The sequence below is a fragment of the Triticum dicoccoides genome, chromosome 1B (genome assembly GCF_002162155.2).
Source record: "Triticum dicoccoides isolate Atlit2015 ecotype Zavitan chromosome 1B, WEW_v2.0, whole genome shotgun sequence".
Lineage (NCBI taxonomy): Eukaryota > Viridiplantae > Streptophyta > Magnoliopsida > Poales > Poaceae > Triticum > Triticum dicoccoides.
Window position 1 is genome coordinate 417,336,218 of NC_041381.1, and position 24,268 is coordinate 417,360,485.

The 24,268-nt window shown below is 49.7% G+C and overlaps 2 protein-coding genes across 3 annotated transcripts; both read right to left on the reverse strand.

Annotated features, from left to right (window-relative positions):
- Positions 1 to 20,586: 20,586 nt before the first annotated feature.
- Positions 20,587 to 22,722, reverse strand: LOC119338537 (short-chain dehydrogenase TIC 32, chloroplastic-like). 2 transcript variants are annotated; one of them, XM_037610862.1, is made up of 8 exons: positions 22,456 to 22,722; positions 22,117 to 22,351; positions 21,901 to 21,980; positions 21,666 to 21,819; positions 21,478 to 21,556; positions 21,327 to 21,411; positions 21,146 to 21,192; positions 20,587 to 21,037 (listed from the first exon to the last, which is right to left on the reverse strand). In XM_037610862.1, exons 1-8 carry the CDS (start codon positions 22,559 to 22,561, stop codon positions 20,876 to 20,878), a joined length of 948 nt encoding a protein of 315 aa, XP_037466759.1. In that variant the 5' UTR covers positions 22,562 to 22,722; the 3' UTR covers positions 20,587 to 20,875. The 2 variants fall into 2 exon arrangements, with proteins under 2 accessions (XP_037466759.1, XP_037466764.1); XM_037610867.1 differs by having other exon boundaries at positions 20,936 to 21,037; positions 21,334 to 21,411.
- An 89-nt stretch (positions 22,723 to 22,811) lies between these two features.
- LOC119338553 lies at positions 22,812 to 24,165 on the reverse strand. Its single transcript, XM_037610872.1, has one exon. The coding sequence runs from the start codon at positions 23,791 to 23,793 to the stop codon at positions 22,999 to 23,001; it is 795 nt and encodes a 264-aa protein (XP_037466769.1). The 5' UTR covers positions 23,794 to 24,165; the 3' UTR covers positions 22,812 to 22,998.
- Positions 24,166 to 24,268: the final 103 nt, after the last annotated feature.

Sequence of the window (24,268 nt, forward strand, 5' to 3'; positions counted from 1 at the left end):
TTGAAGACCTTCAATGTCAAGCCGAAGGTTGTGGGCGGCCGGCAAGCGGAGTGCGGAGGCGTCATGTTGGGCAAGATGCTCAACGTCACCTGGCTCGAGGGCTCCTTTGTGGAAACCATAAAAGGGTGGCAATCGGGGTGGTTCTACATCACCGAGCCGCGTGACCCTGAATGGGCAGCGGCCCCCGAATTCCAATCTGGCATCCCCACACAGCTCACCTCCTGGAAAGAGACGGGCCTGTCGTGGGGCAATCCGGAAGAGGTGACCGGACTCCAAACCTGCGTCCAAAACTTGGTGGACAAGAAGGTTAAGCTTGTCAACGCAGTTCAGGTCATGCTCTTCCGCCGGTTCCTCCCGTGTCAACGACGGGCTTTCAACTTGTGGGAGTTCGACCCGGCTCAGCACCAAACTTTGTCCAAGCTCTTCGACACAATGCACGAAGATGCCTGGAAGGTGCTATTCAAGAGCTCCGAGGTTCCCCCACCCATTACCGAGGATCGCGGATTCTGCGCAAAGCGCCAAGCCAGCACGGTAAGCTCGTTTTACCCTTTATAGGATACTCGTTTTCCATAGTTTGATACTATGTGGGATTTAAGCTCCCGCTCCTTTGACAGGACTGGAAGAAGACATCCGGACGGTTTAACTGTTCGGCTCCTTTTCCCGAAGGCCCAGCTGATGCACGATTGGCAAAGCTGCTGGTTCCGGCACCTCACGTGGTGCCGGAGAAGAAGGCCAAGAAGAAGGCCACGGGAACTCGAAGGAGCTCCCGGCGCCTGGTGGTGTCGGACTCATCACCCGACGACCCCGAAGCACACTCCTCCTCCGAAGACGAGGAGGAGGAAGAAGCCTCGCCCCCTCCAGCAGGGGAGGAAAGAAAAGAAAGGCCGCCCCAACTGGGGAGGCCGGAGGGTCCAAGAAGGGGAAGACCCTTCTTCCAGACTACGCCTCCGACGTCGATGACGGCGGAGAGGAGTGGCCATCCAGGGCCAAGTCCTGGCCAAATCGTAAGTATCCGGATACCAGAATAGTTCATGGCTTTCCTTTATTTGCACAGTACCTTCTGACGCCGAATATAATCATGCAGTCCGCCCAAGGCTCAGCTCGACGATTCGTCGAGCGGCTCTCTGGATTCGTCGGATGTGAATAGTCTTTCACTCCCGACGGCTACCTCGCCCCGCCCTACGGACGATGCCGAGGTGGAGTCCCGAAAGGGGCTAAACCGGGAGGAGGTGGTCCTGGAGGCGCCGCAAGGCGACCTCCCGGACTCCAGGCCCAAAGGGGATAAAACCCCTGAGGGATCTAAGTCCGGCCCTGGGCCGGACACCGCACCGGAACCTTCAGTGGTTCCGGAGTCCGGCAGGCGGCCCCCTCGCAAGAAGGGCAAGCCTACGACGCCGGCGGCCTCCGTCCAACCGGAGGCGCCGGACAATTTGCTGGAGGTGCTTAACGGCGCCTCCATCGACGAGGAGCACCGCACTGTTATGAGTGCGGTGATCCAGAAGGTTCAGTCTGCCAAGAGAGAGCTGACAGAAGCCTGTGCCAGCCTTCTAACAGGCTTCGAGGTATGTATTTAAAACATGTAAAAATATTACCGCATAGACTGTAACCCCTGATGCTCAGTTTGATGTTCGGAAAGAAAAGCCGAACTGAGGATCTAAAAAGATATACGTAGGAGTCTAACATAAATATGTCAATATGGGAATGCAGGCTGCGCTGCTGACCTCTGTCGCACTGACTGCGGAGGTTGATGCATTGAAGCAAATCCTCAAGCGGTCCGAGAACGAGCTCGGCCGTGCCGAGAAGCAGCTCGAGGACAAGGAAGGTAGGTAGTACCTTATATAAGTATATAAAATATACCTGGTTGCAAATAATGATAGGACCAACGTGGGTGTTTACAGGGGCCACCGCCGAGGTGGCGACCCTGAAGGAAGCGCTATCCAAGGCCGAAGACAATGCGGCCGTGGAGGGCACCGAGCGAGAGAAACAAGAGGCGCGGGTGGCGGAGGTGCAGCAAGAGCTCAATGCTCTTGTAAAAAAACACGAGAGTTTAGAGCTTGACTCAAAGACTCGAGAGTCCGAACTTGCCTCGGCACTTGAAAGCGCCAAATCTGCCAAGGCCGAAGCCCAAAAAGCCCTCCAGGAAATTGAGGCGATGAAAAAGATAGCGGCGGGTAAGGCATTCTTTATGCAAAGCAAGCACGTGAAAGTAAATTACCTGTTACTTACCCGAGTCCGGAGCTCTCCAGGAGCATTCGCAGATCTACCCCGCAGTGTATCCGACGCCGCCGCATTCTACCGAGCCGAAGAAGGGAGCTCGATGGAGAAAGTGTTCTGGTCCCAGTATGCTGAGGCCGGACACCCGGTGCCCTTGAGCGACCAGCTGAAGCAGCTGGTCGAGCTCCATAAGGTAGTCGAACAGGCCATGAAGGGCCTTATAGGCCGACTGTGGCCTGGGGAAGTCCTGCCTGAGAGCTACTTTGGGCTGGTGAGGCGGCTGGTGGATGCCTGTCCATGGCTTGAAATCATCAAGTGCTCTGTATGCATTGAAGGCGCCCATAGGGCCCTTGCTTGTGCCAAAGTGCATTGGGGCAAGCTGGATGTTGAGAAGCTAGTGAAGGATGGGCCACCAGAGGGGAAGGAGCATCGTAGGCCCGAGATGTACTATGAGGGCGTCCTGAAGGGTGCCCGCCTTGTGGCGAACGAATGTTCCAAGGATTTAATTTTTGAGTAAACTCGCTCGTTTGTATCCAGTGTGCTGAAAACTTGTTCATATGCGCTAAGCAGTGCTTTTTGAATTTAAAATATTATCTTTTGTGCTGCTGTTTATTAAATCTGAGAGATGCAAGTCGTCGACTTTTGCCCCCATGCCACGAGTGCTGGGGTGTTCGGGATAAACCTGAGCGCTCTTGTTCCCATTCTTGGGTCCTTCGAGGGAGGCGCTCAGCACAACGAACAAGGCAATCGGACTTATAATGCTTTATCACTCTCACTTAGCCATAGAATTCTATAATTTTAAATTTTGGCGAAGCCCCTAGTATTCAGAAGACCGAGTTCGGGGCGCTATCCACGCCTAGGCCGGATAAATCCAACTCCTCGCTCTAAGCGGCATAAGTCTTTAGGGACTTGAAAAACCTCTCGAACAGTGAGCGGTCTCTCGCCCTATCATGACGGTCAGTTTTAGCTTTCTCTACTGAGGTGTTAACCCAGCTCAACTGGGGCACAATCGCAGTAGTTCTCCCAGCGCTACCTTAGCCGATATAGTGGAACGTAAGGTACCAAAACATGGGAGCCGGGCAAACCCAACTATTGACCCAAGACATGATTCGGAGCCGATGCATATAATGATATAAGTTCGGGGTGCCGCACTCATGAGAGTGTTCGGTCTTCTCACACCGTATTCTGGGGTACTTAAGCCCCTAGTGTATTAGCCGTACCAAAGTGTACGGTTGCATAATGTCATGACTGAACATATTTACATGAAAAATGAATGCAATAATAGACAAGAGCTATGTATTGTTTATTAAAGGGCTGCTATGAAAGCAGAACGATACAAATAGTGTGATAAGCAAGAGATGGGATTTTTTTAACATGTCCACCTCCAGGGGCAAGCTGCGGGACTTTATGTAAGACAGGTATTTAGCTCGTTAAAGAGACCACCTGGTCATTCGACGTAGCTTGCTGCCTCCCTGGCTGTTGCATCGTGTGTTCGGCGATTGTACTGTCGGACAGGCCTTCCGGAGAATGGAGTCCCTAAAGTAAGAAAAAAAAGAAATCACAAAATCGGGAGCCCCTGCTACGGTCGAGCCGCATTCTGGCATGCCATGGTTATGCCCCTCCCTGTATGCCCATGATATTTCCAGAGCGTAATTATGTAAGCATGGTACTGGTTTCGCAATCTCGCGAGGACTGGGGTAGGGGCCGCACTGCTATGCTTGCTCGAGACGTGCCAGACGGTCTTGTTATAGGTTACTCCGGGCGCGCTTGACGGTGTCCGGACGTTTAACAGCCGGACTGGAGAATTGCCTTGAGAGGATACTTTGTACTTCCGCCATGAGGGCCGCCGTGTGCTCCTCTGTTCGGAGAGAGCGTTTAGTGTTTCCATTGACCGTAATGACTCCTCGAGGGCCTGGCATCTTGAGCTTGAGGTATGCGTAGTGCGGCACTGCATTAAACTTTGCAAATGCGGTTCGCCCGAGCAGGGCGTGATAGCCACTGCGGAACGAGACTATATCGAAGATTAACTCCTTGCTTCGGAAATTATCCGGGGATCCGAAGACCACTTCGAGTGTAACTGAGCCTGTACAGGTGGCTTCGACACCTGGTATGACGCCTTTAAAGGTCGTCTTTGTGGGTTTAATCCTTGAGGGTTCTATGCCCATTTTTCGCACTATATCCTGATAAAGCAGGTTCAGGCTGCTGCCGCCGTCCATGAGGACTCTAGTGAGGTGAAATCCGTCAATGATTGGGTCTAGAACCAATGCGGCGAATCCGCCGTGACGAATGCTAGTGGGATGGTTCCTTCGATCAAAAGTGATCAGGCAGGAGGACCATGGGTTGAACTTTGGGGCGACTGGCTCCAACGCATATACGTCCCTGAGCGCACGCTTCCGTTCTCTTTTGGGGATGTGGGTTGCGTATATCATGTTCACCGTCCGCACTTGTGGGGGAAAACCCTTCTGTCCTTTGTTGTTCGGCGGCCGGGGCTCCTCCTCGTCATCGCTATGCAGCCCCTTGTCTCTGTGTTCGGCACTTAACTTGCCTGCCTGCTTGAACACCCAACAATCCCTGTTAGTGTGATTGGCTAGTTGTTCGGGGGTGTCGTGTATCTAGCACGAGCGGTCGAGTATTCGGTCCAAACTGGACGGGCCCGGAGTACTTCTTTTAAATGGATTTTTTCGTTGACCGAGTTTAGAGCCTCTGAATCCGGTGTTAACTGCCGTATCCTCAGTATTGTCGCCTTTAATGCGGCGCTTGTGCTTGTTGCGACGCGACCTGCCATTGTTGTCCTTGGTATCCGAATTACCAGGGCTCTTGGTCATGGTATTGCTACGAGCTAGCCAGATGTCTTCTCCTGCGCAAAAGCGGGTCATGAGTGTCGTGAGGGCTGCCATGGATTTCGGCTTCTCCTGTCCTAGGTGCCCGGCAAGCCATTCGTCATAGATGTTATGTTTGAAGGTTACAAGGGCCTTTGCGTCCGGACAGTCGACTATTTGATTTTTTTGGTTAGGAACCATGTCCAGAATTGTCTGGCCGACTCCTCTGGCTGTTGAATTATGTGGCTTAGGTCATCGGCGTCTGGTGGTCGCACATAAGTGCCCTGGAAGTTGTCAAGGAATGAGGATTCCAGGTCCTCCCAGCAACCAATTGACTCTGCTGGCAAGCTGTTAAGCCAATGCCGAGCTGGTCCTTTAAGCTTGAGCGGGAGGTATTTGATAGCGTGTAGATCATCGCCGCGGGCCATGTGGGTATGAAGGAGATAATCCTCGATCCATACCGCGGGATCTGTTGTGCCATCATATGACTCGATGTTTACGGGTTTAAACCCCTCGAGGATTTGATGATCCATTACTTCATCTGTGAAGCATAGTGGGTGTGCGGCGCCTCTGTACAGGGCCATATCACGAGGTAGCTCATATGAGCTTTGCCTGTCATGTTCGTCCTGGCCATATTTGCCATATCCGGCGTGATGGTTATCGTCACGTGTCGTGGGGCGCCCACGCGATCCGTAGATCGATCTTGTTTGCCTGGCCTTGTCCTCCAATATGTCTCGCAGGTCTGGCGCGTTTCCTCGTGCCTTGGTACTTTTTGAGCGGCGCCGGGGTGCGGCTTGAATGGATGGCCGAGAGGCCTCTCTGTTGCGGCCATGAGGTGGCCGGTCGGCCGCGTCATACGCTGGTGATGTAGGTTTAGTTGCTTCCTCCTCTAGTTGGGGTAGCAGCCCGCGCTTTGGGTAGCTCTTGGAGGGGCGTTCGAGTTTGTAGTCTTCGGCCGCCAAGACTTCAGTCCATCTGTCGGCTAGCAAATCTTGGTCAGCTCTAAGTTGCTGCTGTTTTTTCTTGAGGCTGCTTGCCGTGGCCATAAGCCTGCGTTTGAAACGCTCTTGTTCGACGGGATCCTCGGGCATGACAAATTCATCGTCGTCGAGGCTTGCCTCGTCTTCAGAGGGAGGCATATAATTGTCATCCTTGACCTCTCTGTCTGCCGCTCTCTCATGAGGGCTGGCTTCCCCATCCTCCTGTGCTGAATCCTGCTGGAGGGGGTTGTCTTCGGCACTGTCCGGGGTGTTATTGTCTCCGGTGCCGGAATCGCCGTTTTTGCTGTGGTGGGATTTAGAGCGGCACCGCTGACATCGGCGCTTAGGCTGCTTCTTGGAGGGGTCATCCTCCGTTGTTCCATCGCCATCCCTTCTTTTGGGGTATCCACCATGTATATGTCATATGACGAGGTGGCTTTCTAGTGCCCTATAGGCGCTGGTTCTTGGTCGTCTCCTTCATCGGCGTCCATACCGTCGATGTCTTCGGAGTCGAAGTCGAGCATGTCGGTTAAATCATCGATAGTGGCTACGAAGTGGGTGGTGGGTGGGCTTCGAATTTCTTCATCGTCCGCATCCCAACCTTGCTGACCATAGTCCGGCCAGGGCTTTCCTGATAAAGAGAGAGACTTTAGTGAATTCAGGATGTCGCCAAAGGGCGAGTGCTGAAAGATGTCCGCGGTGGTGAACTCCATGATCGGAGCCCAATTGGGTTCGATCGGAAGGGGTGCGGAAGATTCGGAGTCCGGAAAGGAGTCCGGCACCTTGGAGTCACGAGCTTCACAAAGGACAAGGCTGGTATTCGGCTCGATCACCATAGAGATTGCAGCCCCCGAGGTGGTGTCCAACCATCCATCCCCGATTGGCGCAGTCGGCTCCGAGCTAAGGGTTGGAGCGGACACCTGAGCGGTCTTCTAGGCACTGTCCGGCGGCAGAGCTAGATCATGCCCATTGTGATAGTGTGGCGCGCTCGGCCGTGGCTCGAATCCGTCGAAGATCAAGTCTTCGTGGATGTCAGCCGTGTAGTTCAAACTTCCAAATCTGACCTGATGGCCAGGGGCGTAGCTTTCGATCTGCTCTAGATGGCCAAGCGAATTGGCCCGCGGTGCAAAGCCGCCGAATATGAAGATCTGTCCGGGGAGAAAAGTCTCACCCTGGACCGCATCGTTGTTGATGATCGGAGAAGCCATCGGGCCTAAAGGTGACGACACATAGGAACTCTCAATGAAAGCAACAATGTCGGTGTCAAAACCGGCGGATCTCGGGTAGGGGGTCCCGAACTGTGCGTCTAGGCGGATGGTAACAGGAGACAAGGGACACGATGTTTTTACCCAGGTTCAGGCCCTCTCGACGGAGGTAAAACCCTACTCCTGCTTGATTAATATTGATGATATGGGTAGTACAAGAGTAAATCTACCACGAGATCAGAGAGGCTAAACCCTAGAAGCTAGCCTATGGTATGATTGTTGTTCGTCCTACGGACTAAAACCCTCCGGTTTATATAGACACCGGAGAGTGCTAGGGTTACACAGAGTCGGTTACAATGGGAGGAGATCTACATATCCGTATCGCCAAGCTTGCCTTCCACGCCAAGGAATGTCCCATCCGGACACGGGATGAAGTCTTCAATCTTGTATCTTCATAGTCCGGGAGTCCGGCCAAAGGTCATAGTCCGGCCATCCGTACACCCCCTAATCCGGGACTCCCTCACTCCCCTGTGTTCGGTGGGCGAGGCTCTTCGTTGTCGTCCTCGCTGGGCAGCCCTTTCCCCTTGTGTTCGACATTGAGCTTGCCGGCCTGTTTAAAGACCCAACAGTTTCTGTTGGTGTGATTGGCAGGCTCATCGGGGGTGCCATGAATCTGGCAAGGCCGATCAAGTATTCTGTCCAAACTAGATGGATCATCTTTGTTTCCTTTGAATGGCTTCTTCCGCTGACCTGGTTTGGAGCCACTGAATCCGGCGTTGACCGCCATGTCTTCGTTATTGTTTTGATGCTTGTGCTTGTCGTGTTGTGGCTTGCCATTGCCATCCCTGGCTTCAGAGGTGCCTGGGTCGCTGGTGCTATTGCTTCTACGAGAAAGCCAGCTATCTTCTCCCACGCAAAAGTGGGTCATAAGTGTGGTGAGGGCTGCCATGGACTTCAGCTTCTCTTGGTCGAGGTGTCGGGCGAGCCACTCATCTCGGACGATGTGCTTGAAAGCCATGAGGGCTTCGGCGTCCAGACAATCCACAATCTGGTTCTTTTTAATTAAGAACCTGGTCCAGAGCTTCCGGGCTGATTCGCCGGGTTGCTGGATTATGTGACTAAGGTCATCGGCGTCCGGGGGGTGAACATAGGTACCTTGGAAGTTGTCTATGAAGGCGTCCTCCAAGTCTTCCCAGCTACCAATAGATTTTCCTGGGAGGCTGTTCAGCCAATGCCGTGCTGGTCCCTTAAGTTTTAGGGGGAGCTACTTGATGGCATGTAAGTCATCACCGCGGACCATGTGGATGTGGAGAAGGAAGTCTTCAATCCATACTGCGGGATCTGTTGTGCCGTCATATGATTCAATGTTCACGGGTTTAAACCCTTCTGGGAACTGGTGCTAATTTACCTCATCGGTGAAGCATAGGGGGTGTGCGGCTCCTCTGTATCGAGCAACGTCACGACGCAGTTCGGATGGAGTCCGTATGCAGTTTTCGGCCCGGGTGAGGTTGTGCTTATCGTGCCAGGCCTGATGGTCGTCTTCTCGCACTAGTGCATGCCCCCTTGATCCATAATTGATCTGGTATGACCGGCTCTATTGTTCGGGTCCTGTCGTAGGTCGTGCATGTACCCTACAGTCGTTGTTTCTCTGCCTCTAGGGCGAGGTGGTGCAGGCTAGTGTTCGGCTTGGGTTGCCGCTCTGTCCCAGCCACGAGGTGGTTAGTCAGGCCCGTCAGCCACGTTACGCGCTATCGGTATAGGCTCTAGGACCTCATCGTCGAATTGGGATAGCAACCTGCGCTTTGGTTAACTCTTAGTTGGGCGCTCGAGGCCGTATTCCTCGGCTGCCAGGACATTAGTACATCTGTCATTGAGTAAGTCATGGTCAGCTTGAAGTTGTTGCCGCTTCTTTTTCAGGCTTCTTGCAGTGGCTATTAGCTGGCGCTTAAAGCGCTCTTGTTCGAGGGGTTCCTCTGGCATGATGAAATCTTCGTCGCCGAGGCTCTCGTCCTCTTCGGAGATCGGTAGGTAATTACTATCTTCCGAGCCCTCATTTCCGACAAGATCGTTGGGGTCGACTTGCCTCTCTTCCCAATCATCCTGTCCGGATGTTGGCTTGATCGGGGCGTCTTGGTCTTCAACGTTCTCCGGGGTATTATTGTCTCTGGTGCTGGTATTGCTGTCTTTTTCACGACGCGATTTTGATCGGCGTCGCTGACGTCGACGCTTCAGAGGTGCTTTAGCAGGCTTGTCCTCTAGATTCTTCTCATCGTTGTCGTCATCCTCTTTGGGTGTGTCCACCATGTATACGTCATACGAGGAAGTGGCCGTCCAGCGTACAGTGAACGGAGGGTTTTGGCTCTTCTCATCTCCGGTATCGTTGTCCATACAGTCGATGTCTTCAGAATCGTAGTTGAGCGTGTCGGTTAAATCCTTGACAGTGGCTATGAAGTGGGTGGTGGGTGGGACGTGAAATTCCCTTCTCTCAGCCCCTAGTAAGGGCTGGGTGTAGTTTGACAGTGTTTTTTCTACAATGGCGAGAGAATGCATTAAGTCCAGGACCTCCTTCAAGAGCGAGGTTTGGACAGAGAAGCGAGAGTCTATGGAGCAGAGCGGGACAGGGGTTCCTTGGCCAAGCTTGTATAACACGGATCTCGAGAGTTCGGAGTTGGTGTTCGGAGGCAAGTCTGACTTGATAAGGATAAAGGGAGCCTGGCGTGACTCCAGGCCTGCCGGTGATGTAATCCCCACTGGTTCTTTGGTGCCAGGCTCTATAGCGGCAGAGAGTCCGGCGGGCTTTAAACTCCCGTCTTCGAACCGGGTGGTGCGCTCCGGATCTAAGGCCAGAGCGGTGATTGGGGACATGAACCCTTGGAAGATCAAGTCTCCTCGGACGTCAGTGACATAGTTCAGATTTCCAAAATTGATGTGATGACCAGGGGCGTAGCTATCGATCTGCTCCAGATGGCCAATCGAGTTGGCACGCATTGCGAAGCCGCCGAATACAAAGATTTGGCCGGGGAGAAAAGTCTCCCTTAAGGCGGTATTGTTGTAGATGATCGATGGAGCCATCGAGCCTTCTGGCAATGGCACAGTGGAACTCTCAATGAAAGCACCAATGTCGGTGTCAAAACCAGCAGATCTCGGGTAGGGGGTCCCGAAGTGTGCGTCTAAGGATCAAAGGTAATAGGAGGCAGGGGACACGATGTTTACCCAGGTTCGGGCCCTCTTAATGGAGGTAATACCCTACTTCCTGCTTGATTGACTTTGATGAGTATAGGGGTTACAAGAGTTGATCTACCTCGAGACCGTAGTAGCTAAACCCTAGATGTCTAGCATGTATGATTGTTCTTTCCCTATGGACTAAACCCTCCGGTTTATATAGATGTCGGAGGGATCTAGGGTTGTACAGAGTCGGTTTAAAGAGAAAGGAAGATGCATGATCCGAACACCAAGCTTGCCATCCACGCAAAGGAGAGTCTCGTCTAGACACGGGGAAAGGTCTTTAATCTCATATCTTCACGACCCATTAGTCAGGCCCATATCACATAGCATGTACGCCCAAGGACCCCTTAGTCCAGGACTCCCTCAGCTGTGTTGATTTTGATTGGCATTATTTACCCCTGCGAGGTAGATAGGGAGGGATCTTACTTAGGGTTAACTGTGTGAGCTTAGAAGTCTTGAACATAGTTCAAAGAGAGTTCACCGTTAAATTTCGAGTTCGATTGAAACTTGATGGGCTTTGATGGACTTTAGTGGCAGTATATGGATCAACACAACCAGAGCTTAAACCTGATTTTCTTGCGGCTCTGCTTAGGGTCTACGGGGATGAGAGGTTAGCAATCCTAGTGGGAGGGGATTTTAATATAATCAGGAGAAGGGAAGAGAAGAATAATGCCAACTTCGATGGAAAATTTTCATTTATGTTTATTGTAATTATTAAGAGTCTTAATCTGAGGGAGATTGTTCTTTTGGGTAGACAGTTCACATGGGCGAACTCTCACCAAATCCAACCTATGAGAAATTGGATCGGGTCCTTACTAGTGTTGACTGGGAAACAAAATTCCCTCTTGTGACTGTGCAGGCGTACAACGTGCAATCTCTGATCATACACCATTGCTGGTCGACTCAGGCGAAGCGACGCACGCAGGCAATAAAAATACCTTTTCCTTCGAACTAGGATGGTTTGAGAAGGAGAATTTTTTACACATCATCGCAAGAGAGTGGTCCAAAGAGGTTGTTGGACATTCCTATGTGGATCGTTGGCAGAATAAGATTAGACGCTTGAGACAATTCCTAAGTGGTCGGGACAGAAATGAAAGAGGGATTTACAAGCGTGAGAAGGAGAGACTTACTCAATTAATTAATGCTCTGGACTTGAAAGCTGAATCAAGTCTACTCAGTGTAACTGAGCATGAGGAGAAAACTGAGGCTGAGCATAAACTTCATGTTCTTTGAGAAGAGGAAATGAAGTTGGCCCTTAGAGCCAAGGTGCTCAAAGGGGTCCAAGGGTATGATAATACTCAGTTTTTCCACATGATTGCCCATGAGAAACATAGAAAGAAAAAAATCATTCAGCTTGAGAAAGATGAGGGTACGATCGTTGGGCAAGACAACTTGAAACTGTACATCTCAAATTATTACAAAACCCTCTTCGGGCCCCCCGAGGACACCTTCATGTCGCTCGATGAGCGCACGGTTGGGGACATACCCTAGCTTCGGATAGATGAAAATGAGATTTTATCTGCACCGTTTTCAGAAAAAGAGGTGTTCGAGGCGGTCGCACAAATGAATCCTAATAAAGCACCCGGCCCAGATGGGTTCCCAGCAGAGTTCTATAAGAAATGCTGGCACATTATTAAGGGTGACCTCTTACCGGTGTTCAATGGTTTGTTCAATGGGCATCCCTATCTTTTTCACCTTAACTTTGGAACGATCATGTTGTTGCCAAAGAAGGAGGAGGCAGTTCGCATCGAGCAGTTTAGGCCGATTTGTCTTTTGAATGTGAGTTTCAAAATCTTTACTAAATTTGGTACTAATAGATTGACATAGATTGGTCATTCGGTGGTGAATCCGACTCAGACAGCTTTTAAGCCCGGGAGACACATCCTAGAGGGGTTTGTTGTCTTACATGAAACTATGCATGAAATTTACTCAAATAAGCTAGATGGAGTGATTTTCAGGGTGGATTTCAAAAAAGCTTACGATAAGGTCAAATGGCCCTTCCTCCAACAAGCTATGCGTATGAAGGGGTTTGCCAAATCCTGGCGGAGACAGGTTGACTCCTTTTTGCAGAAAGGTAGCATGGGGGTTAAAGTTAATGAAGACATAGGTCATTAATTTCTAACCTACAAAGGCTTAAGACAAGGGGATCCGATGTCTCCGGTCTTGTTCAACATTGCGGTAGATATGTTGGCAGTCCTGATAGGTAGGGCCTAGGATATTGGGCAAGTAGGCGGATTCGTCCCTCACTTTGTTGATGCGGGCATGTCCATCCTACAATATGCGGACGACACTATCATATTCATGGAGCATGACCTCGCAAAAGCTAGAAATACGAAGCTCATCCTTTGTCTTTTCGAACAACTGTCTGGCATGAAGATCAATTTTCATAAAAGTGAATTGTTCTGCTTTGGACGAGCCAAAGAAGAACAAGATATTTATATACAATTGTTTGGTTGTGAAATGGGTTCGTTGCCATTTCTCTACCTAGAGATCCCGATTCACCATAGCTGTCTTTCCAATAAAGAATGGAAATGTCTAGAGGATCAATTAAAAAAACTAAGTTGCTAGAAGGGCAAGCTTTTGTCGTATGGAGGGCGGCTCGTGTTAGTTAATTTGGTGTTAACTAGAATGCCTATGTTCCTTCTATCTTTCTTTGAAGTGCTAGTAGTGGTACGGAAAAGGTTAGATTTTTATCGGTCTCGCTTCTTTTGGCAAAGTGATCAGGCTAAGTCCAAATATATATTATCCAGATGAGACATCATTTGCAGACCTAAGGACCAAGGAGGGTTAGGGATCGAGAATTTGGAAATTAAGAACAAATGCCTGCTTAGCAAATGGCTATATAGGCTTTATACCGAATCCGAGGGCATGTGGGCATAGAATCTGCGTAACAAATATCTTCATACTAAGTCCCTAGCTCAGGTCACCGTTAGACCTTCAGACTCGCCGTTTTGGAAAGGGTTAATGTGAACGAAAGACTCTTTCTTCCGCAGAGTGAAATTTGTTGTTGGAGATGGTACATCTACCAGATTCTGGGACGATACTTGGGTAGGAGATTTGCCTCTAGCTCTTCAGTATCCAAGATTATATTATATTGTACAGTGTAAGGAGGCTTACATGGCTACAGTATTACAATCCCCTCTGTTGAATATTCAATTCAGAAGGTCCCTTGTGGCGGAACATTGGGGCTCTTGGTTGCATCTAGTACGAAGGTTGATGGATGTTCAACTTTCAAACTAGCGAGACGTGATTCATTGGAAGTTAACTAAGACCGGTGCGTTCACGGTGAAGTCTATGTACCTGGATTTATTTATTTTTTGCCCAATCCCGAGATCAATTCACATTTGGAAAATTAAAGTGCCACTGAGAATCAAGATTTTCATGTGGTTTGTCCATAAGAAAATGATTCTTACGAAGGACAATCTCTAGAGGCGACGGTGGGTCGGCAGTTCTCGATGTTGTTTTTGTGATCATGATGAAACAATACAACATCTCTTCATTGGCTGCCCACTAGCCAAGATACTCTGGCGCACGATTCATATAGCCTTTAACATTAGCCCTCCAACTAGCATAGCCACATTGTTTGAGACTTGGTTAGAAGGTGTGGAGCCTATTACTATGGGACGTATTCGGATTGGAATATGTGCTTTACTCTGGACTATATGGAACTGCAGAAATGATATGATTTTTAATGACAAAAACTTTACTATTTTTTTGCAGGTCATCTTTAGAGCTACTGGATGGATCCGTACGTGCTCGTTACTCACTCTTACGGACTGCAGGGAGCTTTTGGTTATTGGGTGCAACCGGTGGGAGACGGTAGCACACGATATCATCAACCGGTTTAGATGGCGGTCAACTAATAGGATAGGTATTTAATCACTCGGTCCTATGATCTGCCGGTTGTGGCTTGATGAGTTTTTCAGTTTTTCGTTTGGTTTGTTTGCTCGTTTTGCGAGTTGTACTGGATTGCGGACTTGGCTACACTTTATTTCATGTTCATAAAATGGTTGCATGCAGCATTATGATGCAGAGGTCAGGGGTCTTCTTCCTTTAAAAAAGGCATATACAAATGAATGAAAACCTTATCTATTGGATTTGGTGAGGTGTGTACCATAGCTTTAACAATGCGAAGCACGCAAAGTTCTGATTGGTCCAGTTGTTTTGTAAGGGAGAAATTATCACGGGCCCAGTACTGATCAAGTCACGCATTGGCGCTTTAGCTATATAAACACCAGTCATGGCTTACTGGCGGAGCCTCCATATATGATATTACAGAGATTGTACTGGCAACATCCTACTGAGAACTACTAGGGGTCATGCACTTGAGAAGATTGAAACGTCTCATCCTAGTTAGGCTTGTGAGACATCCGGAACCCACTCAGCGGAGGCACGAAAAGCAAAGGCCCAGGGACATGAGTAACTTTCCTGAAGAAATGTGATGGCTTAGCAGACCGGCGAGTCGGATCGGTGCTATGGAAATGGAAGGAACGTGTAGTAGTAGTCTATGATGTTTCTGGGAGCCTGAATGTAAGCATCTCCTTGAAGCGACAAGATTGCAACTGGACTCTAAGTCATTACCGTAAAGATGATTCCTGGCAGCTAGAAAGTTTGCGCCCTCAGCTAGTAGTGTTCGGTTGTTTCTCACACACGCCTCCTGTGAGTTTTTTAGGTAAAAATCCATCTATCTAGGATGACTTTATTTCATTAAAATCAATTACATCGTCAATTAACAACCCCATAATGAATTAGGTGGATCATCAACCCAAACATTAGGTTGTGTTCCATGCTCTTTACCTAAAATATGCGCAACGGAATTAGCTTCCCTTGGACAAAACACATACCTAACTCTATTAAAACTCGAAGCTTGAACGCGCGTGCGCGCGCACACACACACCAGAACAGAATAGGTGTAGCTGCAGTCGTCAAGAATCCTCCATTAGTTAATGAATCAATTATATCCTTACACGTCTGACTGCGCAATAATTCTTTGCATCCTAGTTGGTTTGCGATGTACTCCCTCTGTACTATAACACCATTTAGATCACTAAGAATTATAAAAGTGTTTAGATCACTAATTATGCAACATTTTTTAAGCCTTATTAAGGAGGACGTGGACATGCTTGCTCCATCCTCCAGAGCTTTGGCGATGTCACCCTATCAGATGCTCCATTGTCGATCTGGACATGATTTTGGACTTCCCGGCGGTTCGAGCTCAATTCCCCTTGAAGTACCTCGTCCTTCCTCTTTATATTCACCGGTTGCAGGCAGTGGACTTCTAGCATTTGCTTGATAAGCTTGTTAGAAAAATCATGACCGGTCAAGGGAAGTTCCTTATGATGGTTGGCAGAAGCACTTGGGTCAAGTCAGTTTTCACTTCACAGGCCATCCACCACCTCACTTCACTTGTCGTACCCAAAGGAACAATGTCTTCCATTGTCAAGTTGCAACGAGCTTTCCTTTGGGGTGGCACAGACAAGGTTTCCGGTGGAAAATGTAAGATCAAATAGGCCAACATTTGCAAGCCCAAGGATTTGGGCGGGTTGGGCATCCTGGACATGGTAAAATTCGCGCATGCATTGCGTCTCCGGTGGCCTTGGCTGGCTTGGAAGGACCCGAGCAGAGCTTGGGTTGCTTTAGGGCACCCGTGCGATAAGGAAGACATGGCGCTCTTCTATGAGTGCACCACCATCATCGTTGGCAATGGTCAGAGGACCCCCTTTTGGCACTCCCCATGGATTGGGGGCACAAGCCAAGAGACATCACCCCCTCCATTTTTGCACTTTCCAAGCACAAGAATGTCACTGTCCATAGGGCTCTCGAGCTTGACAGGTCGATTTCCAACATAAAGACAAGTTTGGGACTCACAGTCCAGCACGTTCTTGAATTCTATGAGCTCTGGGTGGGACTACGTGAGGTTTTCCTCGATGAGGAGGTGGGTGATGTTATTGTTTGGAAGCTTTTGTCGTCCGGCGAATACACGACATTCTTGGGATACAAAGCTCAGCTCGACGATTCTACGGTGTTACAAATTAAGTCTGCCGTATGGAACAATTGGGCGCCACTAAAGCACAAATTCTTTGCTTGGCTTATCATCCAGGATTGGGTTTGGACAGCGGACAGACTTCAATGGAGAGGATGGCCAACCTGTGGTCTGTGTCAGCTTTGTAGGAAGGAGCCAGAGACGGCAGCGCACATCATCTTCCAATGCCGATACACGATGTGCATTTGGACAGAGATCAAAAACTGGATGGGATTGACCAATCTGGATATCACTGACTGGAGCAACTTCCACACCGTGATGGAGTGGTGGCACCACACGGTGGGTGTCAATGCTAACGTGAGAAAGGGCCTTGCATCCCTCGTCATGTTGGTCTCTTGGGAGATTTGAAACGAACGAAACACACAGGTGTTTAGAAATGTGTCATCCTTGCCAATTGTAATCATGTCTAAGATTAAGAATGTTGTTGGGTTATGGGGCTTGGCGGGGGCTAAGCATCTGCGTTCTTTAATGCCGCAAGAGTAGGCTTATTTTTTGGGTCCTTTGAGGGCCGGCTATGTATTTCCATCTTTTTAATTAATGAGATGAGGAAAATCTTTTGCCTCCATTTAAAAAAATAAACACTTTCATATTGAGTACTTGTTTATAGAGGGAGTACAATCCATGGAGAACAGCTTTTAATTCTGTTGTTGGGGCGTCTGCAGTACTTGATTACCTGCATCTACGGGAATGTCCTTTGTCATTATGGATGGCAACACCCGTAGCTCCACCGCCTGAGCTGGGACCAAAACTAGTGTCCACACTAACTGCAACGAAGTTGTCAGGTGGCTTCATCCATTTAATCTTCTTCTCTGTAACACATTTGTTTGTTGCTTGCACATAGTTTCCTACCAGGATTTGCATGGACATTGTTGTGACTGAAACCTCCTGAATCGGCTCACCATGTACTTCATGTCTTCCTCTCCACCAAATATACCATGTTGTGGTCATGATCAGTTCTCTTTTATTAGCATCTGATTTGTCGTACCCGACCCAAGCCCTCCAGCAATCAAGAAATCAAATACCGCACTCCCTGCTAAGTAAAAAACACATGTTTTTCGATGTCTTCAAGCATACATGTCTTCAAGTAACCACACTACCCCCAAATATGCCTGGAGACAGGATTTTCAACACCCAAGTGCCCCCCCCTCCTCTATGAACAATAAACTCAGGAAAAATTGAAACCAAAATAAAAAAAACATGAACCTTTGAAACATCAAACATGATCAAAGATTCGACGTTCTTGCAAAGTTTCAGCCTCAAATAACATTTGAGGAGCCCTCACCTAAAAAAATCAGTGTTCAAAAATTATGTGTACTTTGGTCATAAACTTTGTAGCGAGGCACATAAACTTTGTATTCACCTTTGTCCTTGGAGGCAAACAAAGTCGCTACACCTACAAGGCTACAAGTATAAAGGTGTGCCCTAGCTGCATCAACGGACACCATCTAATCCAGTGGCCTCAAGAAGCCTCCCGCCTGGGAAACTGAGAGTACCAACCGGTCTAGACGTCCCACAACGCGCACCACATGTGAACGCTCTAGGATCTGCCATCACCATCTTCCGTCGTCCCATCTTCAGGAGGGACCACTGCATAGATCATGCCAGTCCCATCTATTGTCGACATCACCACGACGCCAGACATTGCCACCAACCCGCGCTGTCCAATCACACGCACCTGTCGGTGACACTCCGTTGCACCATGCCACCAAGTCCCGTCATCGGCCTTGCGATAGATGTAACACCGCTCCTCATCTTGTCCCCTCTAGCCAGCTCCTACTCCAAAACGATGCCCCCATGAGGGAGAACGACACCGAAGGCACCGTCATCGTCTGATCTGGGAGACCCAGATCTAGGGTTTCCCCGGGAACATCCCGATCGTGTTGGTGCAACTTTCAACGACGATGCCTTGAGAAGGACAAGACGTTAGAGACATCGCCATGACCGTAATAGGCGCGATTTTCACCGAAAGTCGCGTCGCCCCGATCACGTAGCTGGCTAGGACCGTGTAGAGCCTCGCCATGAAAACGTGTGCCACCACCGCTGCGCCGGCAAGGAACCAGCAACCCTCACCGGCCCCACACTTTGCTCATTGATGATGACCATGGCCCGTTTGAACACCAGATGTTGTTACCAAACTGCCATTCCCATTCCAGGTGATATGCCAAACAAACAGTAAACATACCACATGCCAGCTCTTACATACAGGCCATCCTGTCATAAACACATTTAAGTCGTCTGACCGGCAACTAACGTGATGTGGTAGGTAGTGGTAATCTTTTGCTAGGGCTCTGTAAAGTGGTAGTATTTTGCAAGGGTCACACCAATTGTGATAGTTGTTAGCTATTTACTCCCAGTTTCCTCGAGCATCAATCACCTCTAACCAATATGAACATTTAAGAGTCCTTGATTGTCTATTGCTCCCTCGACTGCTTGTTTAGTTAGGGAGTACATATAGAGCACCCTACACTCATAGATGACCCATCTCCTCCTACGCATAAACACCAACTTTATTCCCCCCTTCTCCCTTCTCCACCGATCCACCTTCATTTTATTTTTCCTTGGACAGAACCATAGCAGCTATAGCATCACTTTTCTTTCTTGACCACTCCAGACCAAACACCACCAACTAAAACTACACCATCGTTCCGGAGGAAGGTGTCACTAAGTCCATGCCAGGGGCGCTCACCGGGCCTCAACATCAATGCACTTAGGAAAGTGAGAGGACATCTCGGGAACAACTCGGGCATGCCAGGTACCTGGAAAGTGCTTGACAATGGCGCTGTACTTAGAAGTTCTGATGTGTTGCACGACTGTACTGTCCATGGTGACTTGCGCGCTGCTAGGTCATTTTCCTTTTTTCAGAGAAACAAGGCGAGATCGTGATGGCCAGTTAGCTCTTATCTTCCAGAATAACTCAAGTCAAAAAAAGTCAAAGTAATAAATAAAATGACGAGGGGTAATGACTTCAAACGTGGCCAACCCGTATAGTGTGGCGGGCGATGTGTACAAGTCTCGAAAACAGATTCACTGGCTTATTTACTCTTTATACTCAACTTTTTATTTAAAGTTGTTCAATCTACATAAATTGTATCTACAAACAAAGTAATAAATATACTTCAAACAAAGTAGGAATTTGCAAAATGGATAAAATCATTGCAATATCCAAGATATGTTGCATTCTCTAGTGTTGAATCGGGTATAGAACCCATGATGCTTCGTTACAATTCCAAATCCACTAAACCATCAATGGGGGAAAAGTATTATACAGAGCTTGTGGGATTGACGTGATAGGGTATAAAATGTACCCCGAGAATTCGAGACAACTCATTTGAGTGCAAATTGTTTGCAAGATTAGACAGACTATAAGCAATAAAGATGTTGAAGCCATAAAGTTCGTAAAACAACAAACCCTGTTACTTGCCAATTTTGTGAGAACTTTAGAGGTTGACTTACAAAGGATACACCGAAGGATCATGCACTTTGTTGAAATATATTCCTGAGGCCTTGTTTGGTTAAACCTCTCCTGGAGGGGATTGAAGAGGGGGATTGAGTGAGATTTTGACTTGTATGGGATTTAATCCACCCCAATCCACTTCAATCCCCTTCAATTTTGTTGCAACCGAACAAGCCCTGAAGGATAAGACATGATATGGAGCAACGACGATACGTTAACAATCGTTCATTCGATGTGCCTGTCTCAGAACATGCTCTTCATGTTCTTTGTCAAAAGGAACTATCACTTGCATATGTGTTGTATATCCTTTGTTTGTGACACTTCTGTCATAACTAGTTTTCAACAAAACATGAATGCATGTATCTATTGATGCTAACGCCCGGAGGTGCCCTTGCCTATATCTAAGTATTACGCGAAAATGGTCTGACCATGTTGCTAGTACAAGGGTGAGGGGTTGTATGAAGTCAGTGGTTGTGTCTATAATGTATTACAACATCGTGCAATTCAACTCATGTTATTGGACATGAACAAAATTTATTGCCAATCACCTCTAGTACTAGTAGTAGTAGTGATGGTGGTGGTGGTGGTGGTAAATAGACCGAGAGGCTGGGGGACGTGATGGCTTGGACAACAACCATCAACCATGTGAACATTGAAGAGTCCTTGATTTTCGATGAAGAAGCATAAACAAATGAGAACCGTAAAGATTGTTACATTCTTATTGGGCAAACTACCTGCCCATTTTGTTTCATGTTAGCAAAGGATCCATCAAGACGGTTGGTCCAAGACTTCTAAACCAAAAATAATACCAAGAGAAACTGATAATTACAACCGACAGTAGCCATGCTTCTGTCGTCTTGCTCTTAAGTAATTGCATGTGGAAGTAGCAGAGATGAGAGTGTACACGGAATAATCTTTAGTCTGAAACCGGCACATCAAGAAGACACTATCTGCAAGCTGAAGTTCCACAGCTTCTTGGCCAATTCTGCATCTACGGCTTGCGAGCTTGGGTTGGCTATATTACAATTGCCGAAGTATTCACCAGTTATTCCCTGGACTTGAGGGTGCATCGCCACATAACATGTTGTTGCAGCACCCTGAATAAACATATCATGAATGTTTTCTTCAGCCATTGAAATGCATAACATGTTCTACCAAGAAGGCAAAAACAACAACCAAATATGAAACCGTGAGGGCTTAATCACCTGTTGGACGCTTCTACTTATGATTCTTCCAACGGTGTTCATGAGAGCTGCAACACAAAAACAGTTAAAATTGTTACAACCAGAACTACCAGCACAATTTACGATTCGGAGCTACTTGCACTTTGGTTCCATATCGTGCTGGTAGCTCATAAGACTCAACTTCTAGTGATTTGAGAGTTACCGCTCACAATGGTCCTGTTCCTGAAAAGGCTTGTCACGATGACGCCCGGATGGACCGTGTTAGCCGAAATGTTCACCCCTTCATCCTGTTCACAAAATTGTTTTTGAATTATTCTTCATCAATTCATTCAGGTGGCAAAGAATCGACGTACCTTGAGAATCCGGGACAGCTCATTCATGTGAAGAATGTTTGCAAGCTTGGACTGACCATAAGCAATGAGGCTGTTGAGCCTGTAAAGTTGAGAACATGGCGAACAATGTTACTTCCCCAATTTCGCGAGGCCTTTAGATGGTTTGTTTCATTCATTCAGCTTGGTCTAACTGACAACAAATTGATTACCCTGAAGGATCATGCACTTTGTCGAAGCATATCCCTTCGGTGTAGGTCATGATATGCCCCGAAGATGACACGTTAACGATCCTTCCTTGGACGCCGCTGTCCCGGCACGCGCTCTTCATGTTCTCCAGAAGCAGGTTTGTCAGAAGGAAATGCCCTGCCATTGGAGTCAACAAGCTGAGCATCAACCTCATAACTCACAGACCACATGAGCACCGAGCGGACAACTTTGGTGTACCGATGTGGTTGGTCGCGAAGTGCAGCTCCAGGCCGTCGCAGGAACGGGTGCAGTCCCTGGCCATGACCCCAGCGTTGTTGCTGCCGAGAAAATGCGAGGAATTAAGCTCCCAGTGTGTGCAACCAATGGCGAGTTCTCTGTTGTAGAGCATTCTTGATGGATGCAAATAGCAGAGGTGGATGGGATGTTGTTGTGGATGTGTTCTTAGATTCTTACATGAGGATGTTGAGGGGCAGGTTGAGGGAGGCGAACTCTGCGGCGAATCTCCTCACGGAAGCCATGGAGCTAAGGTCCAGCTCCAGCACGTCCACCTCCGCGCCGCCGCGGATCTCGGCCTGGATGGCCTCCTTGGCCCTGACCCCCGCGGAGACGTCGCGGACGGCCATGACGACGCGCACGCCCCGCAGCGCCAGCACGCGCGCCGTCTCCCGCCCGATTCCTCTCGACGCACCTGCCGAGAGCGAGCCCGCCGGTGTCAGCTCACGAGGCTGCCAAGATTCGACGAGGACAGCATGCTGAGAGCTCACCGTGTGAGCGGAAAGTGGAAGAAGGTACCTGTGATGACGGCGACTAAGCCGCGGCCGTCGATGCCGGCGGTGACCTCCTCGGCAGTGGAGGCGCCGGCGAAGCCCGAGGGGCCCTTGCGGTAGAACCACCACATCAGTCGGCCAGCAGCGCAACAAGTTCAGATGGGCTAATGATTGGATCCCGATTCCGACGTTGTAACATATACTCGAAGACGAAATGCATGTGAGCTCAGCACTGCCAAGCTCTATTTCTTTATGACAATAGACAGAGATTCCCCCAACCCAACGGTGGATTCGGAACTGAACTCTACTCGAATTTTTTTGAAGGTCAACTCTACTCGAATTTGGAAACTTTCAGCTGAACATTCAAACTCAAGAGTCCCGTCACAAACGTACGTGCGCCAGTAAATGTGCATACAGGGTACCAGTTCCATTCGCTGACATCTACATCTACTGAGAAATTTTACATGGCCAAAATATTAGGGAAGGGATTAAAGCAACAATCTACTGGAGTAAAAGATGCAACGCGGCTACGCACAGCCATCACAAGAACACTCGGACGGCGCATCATCTAGGAATCCTTCTTATCTTCGTGGGCGTGGCCATCGCCGTTGGTGCGGTCGACGCCGTCGTCGCAGTAGTACCTCTGGAGCGCCCTGGGCAGGTAGAAGGGCAGGAGGAAGGCGAAGAGGTTGGCGCCCCAGAAGGCCATGTTGGCCAGCGCGAGCACCCTCCCGGCCACCACGCGCCGCTCCGCCACGCCGGGGCCGCCGCGCTTCTCCTCCATCTCCTGCCGGAGCCACTCCCCGGCCGCGAACATCCTGCGGACGCTGTACATCACCGGGACGGCGGCCCTGACGGGGAGCGAGAACCGCCACGGGAAGGCGGCGGTGAGCCCCTCGGTGAAGACCTGCGCGGAGAGCAGGAACGCGTGCGGGGCCGCGGCGGCGATGCCCGTGGTGTCCCCGGAGCGGAGGCCGTCGAGGATGTAGAGCGCCGGGAGCGCGGCGCCGACGAGGAAGCCGCCCACGGTGTGCGTGGCGAGGAGGAGGCGCGCGGGGCCGAGGAAGACGGGCGCGGACGGGTTGGGCTTCCCGGGGCGCTGCGGGAAGGCGAACGACGCGAGGAAGAGGAGGTAGGGGAGGAGCAGGACGGCGAAGGCGATCTCCGAGAGCGGCACGGTGGTGGAGAAGGCCAGCACGGCGGCCGCGCCCAACGTGTTGAGCTGCTTGATGGAAAAGAGGTAGTAGTGGTGGTGCGGGCGCGCCGTCGGCGAGGTGGGCTCCGGGTGCAGCGGCGGCGGCGGCTGCCCCATCGACGGCAGCATGATGCCGCCCCCCGCCGTCGGGCCCACGCCTCCAGACATCGGCGGTGACGGGAAGACTGTCGCGGCGTTGGTTGATCGGTTGCGGAGCTTGCGGTACGAGGTGGCAGCGGCAGCGTTAGCGGGAGAGTGAGTGAGGTGTCTCCTGTGCAGGAGGCGGGGGGAAGCTTAAAGCGACGGGTGGATGGCATGCGTGGCGAGCTCTGGTGCTCGGCTCGCCATGGCGCGCCGCGTGTGGAGGTTCTCTGGATTATCTTACTGGCCTCAGAGCCTGCGAGGAACAGCGCAGCTCGGGTGAGGCTACGTGTTCCCGGCGTGTCGTTCACGGACTTGCTCGGAGGACCGACAAGTGCGTGCTCGGTGCAAGGAACGTTCTCCAAACAAAGGTGATTCGAGGTTTAGAACCAAGTAGGCACTCCACTTGTGCTGCAGCAGATGATAGATTATTTCCAAAGGAAAAGAAGAGTAGATGATTCCCAAAAAGGAAAAGATGATTATAGCTCTACAGATGGCGCTT